The following is a 10,822-nucleotide window of genomic DNA, read 5'->3' on the forward strand; positions in this document are numbered from 1 at the left end:
CTGCACCAGTACCCTCCTCCTCTCCCTCCTCCTCCTCTGCACCACTACCCTCCTCTTCCTCTACACCACTACCCTCCTCCTCCTCTGCATCACTACCCTCCTCCTCCTTTGCACCACTACCCTCCTCCTCCTCTGCACCACTACCCTCCTCCTCCTCTGCATCACTACCCTCCTCCTCCTCCTCCTCTGCACCACTACCCTCCTCCTCTGCACCACTACCCTCCTCCTTCTCTGCACCACTACCCTCCTCCTCTGCACCACTACCCTCCTCCTCTGCACCACTACCCTCCTCCTCCTCTGCACCATTACCCTCCTCCTCTGCACCACTACCCTCCTCCTCTGCACCACTACCTTTCTCCTCTTCTGCAGCACTCCCCTCCTCCTCCTCTGCACCACTACCCTCCTCTTCTGCACCACTCCCCTCCTCCTCCTCTGCAGCACTCTGCCCCTCCTCCTCCCCCTTTGAACCACTACCCTCCTCCACCTCTGCACCACTACCCTCCTCTTCTGCACTGCTCCCCTCCTCCTCCTCTGCAGCACTATCCCCCTCCTCCTCCTCCTTTGCACCACTACCCTCCTCCTCCTCTGCACCACTACCCTTCCCCTCCTCTTCTGCACCACTACCCTCCTACTCCACTGCACCACTACGCTCCTCCTCTTTACCACTACCCTCATCCTCCTATGCACCACTACCCTCCTCCTCCTCTGCACCACTACCCTCCTCCTCTGCACCACTACTCTCCTCCTACTCTGCACCACTACCCTCCTCCTCCTCTGCACCACTACCCTCCTCCTCCTCTGCACCACTACCCTCCTCCTCCTCTGCACCACTACCCTCCTCCTCCTCTGCACCACTCCCCTCCTCTTCTGCACCAGTACCCTCCTCCTCCTCTGCACCTCTACCCTCCTCCTCCTCTGCACCACTACCCTTCTCTTCTGCACCACTACCCTCCTCCTCCTCTGCACCACTACCCTCCTCCTCCTCTGCATCACTACCCTCCTCCTCCTCCTCCTCTGCACCACTACCCTCCTCCTCTGCACCACTACCCTCCTCCTTCTCTGCACCACTACCCTCCTCCTCTGCACCACTTCCCTGCTAATCTGCACCACTACCCTCCTCCTCCTCTGCACCACTACCCTCCTCCTCCTCTGTACCATTACCTTCCTCCTCCTCTGCACCACTACCCTCCTCCTCTGCACCACTACCCTTCTCCTCCTCAGCACCACTACCCTCCTCCTCCTCTGCACCACTACCCTCCTCTTCTGCACCACTCCCCTCCTCCTCCTCTGCAGCACTCTCCCCCTCCTCCTCTGCACCACTACCCTCCCCTTTTGCACCACTACCCTCCTCCTCTTCTGCACCACTACCCTCCTCTTCTGCACCACTCCCCTCCTCCTCCTCTGCAGCACTATCCCCCTCCTCCTTTGCACCACTACCCTCCTCCTCTTCTGCACCACTACCCTTCCCCTCCTCTTCTGCACCACTATCCTTCTCCTCCACTGCACCACTACACTCCTCCTCTTTACCACTGCCCTCATCCTCCTCTGCACCACTACCCTCCTCCTCCTCTGCACCACTCCCCTCCTCCTCCTCTGCACCACTCCCCTCCTCTTCTGCACCAGTACCCTCCTCCTCTGCACCTCTACCCTCCTCCTCCTCTGCACCACTACCCTCCTCCTCCTCTGCACCACTACCCTCCTCCTCCTCTGCACCACTACCCTCCTCCTCCTCTGCACCACTACCCTCCTCCTCCTCTGCACCACTACCCTCCTCCTCCTCTGCACCACTACCCTCCTCCTCCTCTGCACCACTCCCCTCCTCTTCTGCACCACTACCCACTACCCTCCTCCTCCTCTGCACCACTACCCTCCTCCTCCTCTGCACCACTACCCTCCTCCTCCTCTGCACCACTCCCCTCCTCTTCTGCACCAGTACCCTCCTCCTCTGCACCTCTACCCTCCTCCTCCTCTGCACCACTACCCTCCTCCTCCTCTGCACCACTACCCTCCTCCTCCTCTGCACCACTACCCTCCTCCTCTGCACCACTACCCTCCTCCTCTGCACCACTGCCCTCCTCTGCACCACTACCCTCCTCCTCCTCTGCACCACTACCCTCCTCCTCCTCTGCACCACTACCCTCCTCCTTCTCTGCACCACTACCCCCCTCCTCCTCAGCATCACTACCCTCCTCTTCTGCACCACTACCCTCCTCCTCGGCATCACTACCCTCCACCTCCTCCTCTGCACCACTACCCTCCTCCTCCTCTGCACCACTACCCTCCTCCTCCTCCTCCTCTGCACCACTACCCTCCTTCTCCTCTGCACCACTACCCTCCCCTTCCTCTGCACCACTACCCTCCTCCTCTGCACCACTACCCTCTTTCTCTGCACCACTACCCTCCTCCTCCTCTGCACCAATACCCTCCTCCTTCTCCTCCTCAGCACCACTACTCTCCTCCTCCTCTGCGCCACTACCCTCCTCCTCCTCTGCACCACTACCCTCCTCCTCTGCACCACTACCCTCATCCTCCTCTGCATCACTACCCTCCTCATCCTCTGCACCACTACTCTTTTCCTCATTTGCATAACTACCCTCCTCTTCCTCCTCCTCTGCACCACTACCCTCCTCCTCTGCACCACTACCCTCCTCCTTCTCTGCACAACTACCCTCCTCCTCTGCACCACTACCCTCCTCCTCCTCTGCACCACTACCCTCCTCCTCCTCTGCACCATTACCCTCCTCCTCCTCTGCACCACTACCCTCCTCCTCTGCACCACTACCCTTCTCCTCCTCTGCACCACTACCCTCCTCCTCCTCTGCACCACTACCCTCCTCTTCTTCACCACTCCCCTCCTCCTCCTCTGCAGCACTCTCCCCCTCCTCCTCCCCCTTTGCACCACTACCCTCCTCCTCCTCTGCACCACTAACCTCCTCTTCTGCACCACTCCCCTCCTCCTACTCTGCAGCACTCTCCCCCTCCTCCTCCCCCTTTGCACCACTACCCTCCTCCTCCTCTGCACCACTACCCTCCTCTTCTGCACCACTCCCCTCCTCCTCCTCTGCAGCACTATCCCCCTCCTCATCCTCCTATGCACCACTACCCTCCTCCTCCTCTGCACCACTACCCTCCTCCTCTGCACCACTACCCTCCTCCTCTGCACCACTACCCTCCTCCTCTGCACCACTGCCCTCCTCCTCTGCACCACTACCCTCCTCCTCCTCTGCACCACTACCCTCCTCCTCTGCACCACTACCCTCCTCTTCTGCACCACTCCCCTCCTCCTCCTCTGCAGCACTATCCCCCTCCTCCTCCTCCTTTGCACCACTACCCTCCTCCTCCTCTGCACCACTACCCTCCTCCTCCTCTGCACCACTACCCTCCTCCTCCTCTGCACCCCTACCCTCCTCCTCTGCACCACTACCCTCCTCCTCCTCTGCAGCACTACTCTCCTCCTCTTCTGCACCACTCCGCTCCTCTTCTGCACCAGTACCCTCCACCTCCTCTGCACCTCTACCCTCCTCCTCCTCTGCACCACTACCCTCCTCCTCCTCTGCACCACTACCCTCCTCCTCCTCTGCACCACTACCCTCCTCTGCACCACTGCCCTCCTCCTCTGCACCACTACCCTTCTCCTCTGCACCACTACCCTCCTCCTCCTCTGCACCACTACCCTCCTCTTCTGCACCACTCCCCTCCTCCTCCTCTGCAACACTATCCCCCTCCTCCTCCTCCTTTCCACCACTACCCTCCTCCTCCTCTGCACCACTACCCTCCTCCTCCTTTGCACCACTACCCTCCTCCTCCTCTGCACCACTACCCTCCTCCTCTGCACCACTACCCTCCTCCTCCTCTGCAGCACTACCCTCCTCCTCCTCCTCCTCTGCACCACTACCCTCCTTCTCCTCTGCACCACTACCCTCCTCCTCCTCTGCACCACTACCCTCCTCCTCCTCTGCACCACTAACCTCTTCCTCTGCACCACTACCCTCCTCCTCCTCTGCACCACTACCCTCCTCCTTCTCCTCCTCAGCACCACTACCCTCCTCCTCCTCTTCGCCACTACCCTCCTCCTCCTCTGCACCACTACCCTCCTCCTCTGCACCACTACCCTCCTCCTCCTCTGCACCACTACCCTCCTCCTCCTCTGCACCACTACCCTCCTCCTTCTCTGCACCACTACCCCCCTCCTCCTCAGCATCACTACCCTCCTCTTCTGCACCACTACCCTCCTCCTCGGCATCACTACCCTCCACCTCCTCCTCTGCACCACTACCCTCCTCCTCCTCTGCACCACTACCCTCCTCCTCCTCCTCCTCTGCACCACTACCCTCCTTCTCCTCTGCACCACTACCCTCCCCTTCCTCTGCACCACTACCCTCCTCCTCTGCACCACTACCCTCTTTCTCTGCACCACTACCCTCCTCCTCCTCTGCACCAATACCCTCCTCCTTCTCCTCCTCAGCACCACTACTCTCCTCCTCCTCTGCGCCACTACCCTCCTCCTCCTCTGCACCACTACCCTCCTCCTCTGCACCACTACCCTCATCCTCCTCTGCATCACTACCCTCCTCCTCCTCTGCACCACTACCCTCATCCTCTGCACCACTACTCTTTTCCTCATTTGCATCACTACCCTCCTCCTCCTCCTCTGCACCACTACCCTCCTCCTCTGCACCACTACCCTCCTCCTTCTCTGCACAACTACCCTCCTCCTCTGCACCACTACCCTCCTCCTCCTCTGCACCACTACCCTCCTCCTCCTCTGCACCATTACCCTCCTCCTCCTCTGCACCACTACCCTCCTCCTCTGCACCACTACCCTTCTCCTCCTCTGCACCACTACCCTCCTCCTCTGCACCACTACCCTCCTCTTCTTCACCACTCCCCTCCTCCTCCTCTGCAGCACTCTCCCCCTCCTCCTCCCCCTTTGCACCACTACCCTCCTCCTCCTCTGCACCACTAACCTCCTCTTCTGCACCACTCCCCTCCTCCTACTCTGCAGCACTCTCCCCCTCCTCCTCCCCCTTTGCACCACTACCCTCCTCCTCCTCTGCACCACTAACCTACTCTTCTGCACCACTCCCCTCCTCCTCCTCTGCAGCACTATCCCCCTCCTCATCCTCCTATGCACCACTACCCTCCTCCTCCTCTGCACCACTACCCTCCTCCTCTGCACCACTACCCTCCTCCTCTGCACCACTACCCTCCTCCTCTGCACCACTGCCCTCCTCCTCTGCACCACTACCCTTCTCCTCCTCTGCACCACTACCCTCCTCCTCTGCACCACTACCCTCCTCTTCTGCACCACTCCCCTCCTCCTCCTCTGCAGCACTATCCCCCTCCTCCTCCTCCTTTTCACCACTACCCTCCTCCTCCTCTGCACCACTACCCTCCTCCTCCTCTGCACCACTACCCTCCTCCTCCTCTGCACCCCTACCCTCCTCCTCTGCACCACTACCCTCCTCCTCCTCTGCAGCACTACTCTCCTCCTCTTCTGCACCACTCCGCTCCTCTTCTGCACCAGTACCCTCCACCTCCTCTGCACCTCTACCCTCCTCCTCCTCTGCACCACTACCCTCCTCCTCCTCTGCACCACTACCCTCCTCCTCCTCTGCACCACTACCCTCCTCTGCACCACTGCCCTCCTCCTCTGCACCACTACCCTTCTCCTCCTCTGCACCACTACCCTCCTCCTCCTCTGCACCACTACCCTCCTCTTCTGCACCACTCCCCTCCTCCTCCTCTGCAACACTATCCCCCTCCTCCTCCTCCTTTCCACCACTACCCTCCTCCTCCTCTGCACCACTACCCTCCTCCTCCTTTGCACCACTACCCTCCTCCTCCTCTGCACCACTACCCTCCTCCTCTGCACCACTACCCTCCTCCTCCTCTGCAGCACTACCCTCCTCCTCTGCACCACTACCCTCCTTCTCCTCTGCACCACTACCCTCCTCCTCCTCTGCACCACTACCCTCCTTCTCCTCTGCACCACTAACCTCTTCCTCTGCACCACTACCCTCCTCCTCCTCTGCACCACTACCCTCCTCCTTCTCCTCCTCAGCACCACTACCCTCCTCCTCCTCTGCGCCACTACCCTCCTCCTCCTCTGCACCACTACCCTCCTCCTCTGCACCACTACCCTCCTCCTCCTCTGCACCACTACCCTCATCCTCTGCACTACTACCCTTTTCCTCCTCTGCATCACTACCCTCCTTCTCCTCCTCCTCCTCCTCTGCACCACTACCCTCCTCCTCTGCACCACTAACCTCCTCCTCTGCACCACTACACTCCTCCTCTGCACTACTTCCCTTTTCCTCCTCTGCATCACTATCCTCCTGCACCTCCTCCTCCTCTGCACCACTACCCTCCTCCTCTGCACCACTACCCTCATCCTCCTCTGCACCACTACCCTCCTCCTCCTCTGCACCACTTCCCTTCACCTCATCTGCATCACTACCCTCCTCCTCCTCCTTTAGAGATGGGTGTGGAGAGTAGCCAGGTGTGGGCTTCAGTGTTCCCTCTCATCTACAGGTGTGGGTGTGGAGAGACTCCTGCGAGGACTTCATCGGAGGGGCGTCACTGGTGGTAGCCTTTGGATTTGGATCGAGGACAGTGAGGACAGTGAGGAGAACAAGAAGTACCTCCGAGAGCTCGGTGCGTCTCTTAACAATTTTAATGATGTTTATATACGGTAGATTGTTGAGACCTGCCTCACGAGACCAATAATGTACAAGGACACATCTACGAGGAGCTGGTTGTTGAGACCTGCCTCACGAGACCAATAATGTACAAGGACACATCTACGTGGAGCTGGTTGTTGAGACCAGCCTCACGAGACCAATAATGTACAAGGACACATCTACGAGGAGCTGGTTGTTGAGACCAGCCTCACGAGATCAGTAATGTACAAGGTCACATCTACGAGGAGCTGGTTGTTGAGACCTGCCTCACGAGACCAATAATGTTCAAGGACACATCTACGAGGAGCTGGTTGTTGAGACCAGCCTCACGAGATCAGTAATGTACAAGGTCACATCTACGAGGAGCTGGTTGTTGAGACCTGCCTCACGAGACCAATAATGTACAAGGACACATCTACGAGGAGCTGGTTGTTGAGACCAGCCTCACGAGATCAGTAATATACAAGGACACATCTACGAGGAGCTGGTTGTTGCTGAGAGTTTTGGTATGCTGGTGGTATGAGTGAGTTTTTGTGTGCAGTGTATGAATGTATTTTAGTATGCTGGAGGTATAAATAAGCATTTGTATGCAGATTTTATTAATACGTTTAGAAATGCATATTGCATGAATAACTGATTTTGATATACTGATTTTATGAATAATTTTTGGCATGTAATTTATATATTAGCATTTTCTACACTTTATATCGATATGATTTTCTTTACTATTGTTTATTGGATCAATATTATTAGTTTTAGCTGTTTATTTTTTAAGGGATTTTAGTTATTTTGACATTTTAGGAATTTTAGGCATTGAGAATTTCTGTCTCACTTTTATTCTGTCTTAACCTTATTATCCTTAAGATCAAGCAGGAGCATATATACACCTGTGTTATTGTAAGTTGCTTAATGTACAACTTAATACAGTAAGTTGCCTACTGTAACTTACTATAATGCATTAAGCAGTTTATTGTATATGTACTTTAATATTATCAGTATCCGATTGTAAACTTGTTCTACTACAGTAGCTAACCTTTTTAGGAACTTTCTTTATTACAGTAAGTAGCGTACTGTACAAGTACTTTAATATAGTATGCAGTATACTGTTCAAGTAGTTTAATACAGTAAGTGTCCTTCTGCTCACTTAAATGTACAATTTCTTTAGTAAAGAAACTACCAAGAATCTGCCTTTAAAGGAGAAATTGAGTATAACCTTGGATTGTCAATGAGAAGTCTGAGAGCAATAGTACACCAAGAACTTCAACAAAATCTTGTAGATCTGAAGCAAAGTGAAATCGACACCAGTAATTCCATCTATCATCATACTATCATGCAAGAGGAGCCACACATCTATGGTTCATCCAATAAAATCAGCAGACTTCTAGATGTTACTACTGCTCGGTTTAGACTCGATTACAAGTATCTCTGGGAATTCTCATTATCTGCTGATGTAGACCTGACCAAATGTAAACTGTGTCAACAAAATTATTCGCACACCCTCCGTCACTATGTGATGGAATGCGAAAAGATACGTGAATTCAGAGACAATTCTATAAAAATGTTCTAAAGATGAGTAAATGTTTCATTCAAAATGATCTGCTGCCAGAGATTTTGGCCAAATATCCCCAGTTTGCTAACTGTAGGTAGTAAGTAAGTGATTGTAACCTATCCACCGCTGCCCACTGGATGGGGGGCGGTGTGCAGGACAAACATATCAATTTTGACACTAGCTCTCCACATATGTCAGTTGCTTAATTTAGAAACTGTACTTGTGGTCGATCTCGAACCCATTGTTGATGTGACGACTTATACTGAATTTTGTAACTAGCTCATCAAGATTGTAACTTGCTTAGCTAAATGAATTGTGGGGTTCAGTCCCTGAGCCCATTATGTGCCTCTGTAACCCTTTCCACTACCACCCACAAGATGGGTATGGGGTGCATAATAATTGAACTAAACTGTACACCTCCTTTGATACTGTAAGTAGTACTGTACTACGGTTTTTATAGTTCAGTACTGCAAGTATTAAAGTAAATACATGCATTATCTGAAATAAAGTAACATATAAGTTTAAACAATATAAACACTTATTTTCACTCATTCTCTGAGGCCTATTGTTTGGAGGTATTAACTTGCTAGTGGTATATGATATGACTTTTTCAACCGAAACAGAGTAAGACAAATCCGAGTGATAAACGTTGCCAATGGTCCTCAGAACTCTGGCCTGAGACCTGTCTTGTTTACCGTATATATAAACCATGTTGATACAACACTCAAGTGCAACATTACCATAGTTGTCAATGGTCCTCAGGACTCTGGCCTGAGACCTGTCTTGTTTACCGTATATATAAACCATGTTGATACAACACTCAAGTGCAACATTACCATAGTTGTCAATGGTCCTCAGGACTCTGGCCTGAGACCTGTCTTGTTTACCGTATATATAAACCATGTTGATACAACACTCAAGTGCAACATTACCATAGTTGCCAATGGTCCTCAGGACTCTGGCCTGAGACCTGTCTTGTTTACCGTATATATAAACCATGTTGATACAACACTCAAGTGCAACATTATCTAGTTTCCGACGATACAAAAATGTTGATAGAAATAAATTAAGAAAAACTTAAAATCGTTGCAAGATAACTTAGGCTTTTAAAATTTAACAAAAGATTTGCATATGATGATCGATACTGTCTATGCAAAGTTTAATATTACTTTGACTTTTCTTTAAGTGACTGGAGAGTAAAGTCTTATTTAAAAAAAAAAATCATTGAAGATGACCTAACTAGTTACATCTGAGACAGAGAGACAGACACACACACACACACACACACACCAGTTACCTGGTTGATACCTGGTTGATGGGGTTCTGGGAGTTCTTCTACTCCCCAAGCCCGGCCCGAGGCCAGGCTCGACTTGTGAGAGTTTGGTCCACCAGGCTGTTGCTTGGAGCGGCCCGCAGGCCCACATACCCACCACAGCCCGGTTGGTCCGGCACTCCTTGGAGGAATAAATCTAGTTTCCTCTTGAAAATGTCCACGGTTGTTCCGGCAATATTTCTTATGCTTGCTGGGAGGACGTTGAACAACCGCGGACCGGTGACTGAGCGGACAGCACACTGGACTTGTGATCCTTGTGGTCCTGGGTTCGGTCCCAGGCGCCGGCGAGAAACTATGGGCAGAGTTTCTTTCACCCTATGCCCCTGTTACCTAGCAGTAAAATAGGTACCTGGGTGTTAGTCAGCTGTCACGGGCAGCTTCTTGGGGGTGGAGGCCTGGTCGAGGACCGGGCCGCAGGGACACTAAAAGCCCCGAAATCATCTCAAGATAACCTCAAGATAAAATCATTGCAACTTTCAACACAGATCTTCAGTGTAATATCTATCAAAACCGTTTCAGTTACTGTTTTTTTCCGTCTGTCATGTCAGTGTTAGTTAAGGAAGAGGAGAGAGAATCCTTCTCTATAAATAGAAGAAGTTTGCTGGTTGGAATTGTCACATTAAAGCATTCCAAATTTCATATATCATTGGGATACTCTGTGGCAAGATGCTGGGTGTCCCAGAGATGGCTGGGATACTCTGTGGCAAGATGCTGGGTGTCCCAGAGATGGCTGGGATACTCTGTGGCAAGATGCTGGGTGTCCCAGAGATGGTTGTGATACCCTGTGGCAAGATGCTGGGTGTCCCAGAGATGGCTGGGATACTCTGTGGCAAGATGCTGGGTGTCCCAGAGATGGCTGGGATACTCCGTGGCAAGATGCTGGGTGCCCCAGAGATGGGTGGGATACTCTGTGGCAAGATGCTGGGTGTCCCAGTGATGGCCTGGATACTCTGTGGCAAGATGCTGGGTGTCCCAGAGATGGCTGGGATACTCTGTGGCAAGATGTTGGGTGTCCCAGTGATGGCTGGGATACTCTGTGGCAAGATGCTGGGTGGCCCAGAGATGGCTGGGATACTCTGTGGCAAGATGCTGGGTGCCCCAGAGATGGCTGGGATACTCTGTGGCAAGATGGGTGTCCCAGAGATGGCTGGGATACTCTGTGGCAAGATGCTGGGTGCCCCAGAGATGGCTGGGATACCCTGTGGCAAGATGCTGGGTGTCCCAGAGATGGCTGGGATACCCTGTGGCAAGATGCTG

General features: G+C 53.5%; 1 protein-coding gene across 1 annotated transcript in view; it reads left to right on the top strand.

Annotated features, from left to right (window-relative positions):
• Positions 1-8,767, top strand: part of LOC138350622 (uncharacterized) — a 53,170-nt gene extending 44,403 nt beyond the window's left edge. The window contains exon 3 of the mRNA XM_069301660.1: positions 6,535-8,767. Coding sequence (XP_069157761.1) covers positions 6,535-6,698 — 164 coding nt within the window. The 3' untranslated portion in view covers positions 6,699-8,767. The remainder of the gene's footprint in view (positions 1-6,534) is intronic.
• The last annotated feature ends 2,055 nt before the right edge of the window (positions 8,768-10,822 follow it).

The sequence above is a fragment of the Procambarus clarkii genome, chromosome 46 (assembly GCF_040958095.1).
Source record: "Procambarus clarkii isolate CNS0578487 chromosome 46, FALCON_Pclarkii_2.0, whole genome shotgun sequence".
NCBI classification, from domain to species: Eukaryota; Metazoa; Arthropoda; class Malacostraca; order Decapoda; family Cambaridae; genus Procambarus; species Procambarus clarkii.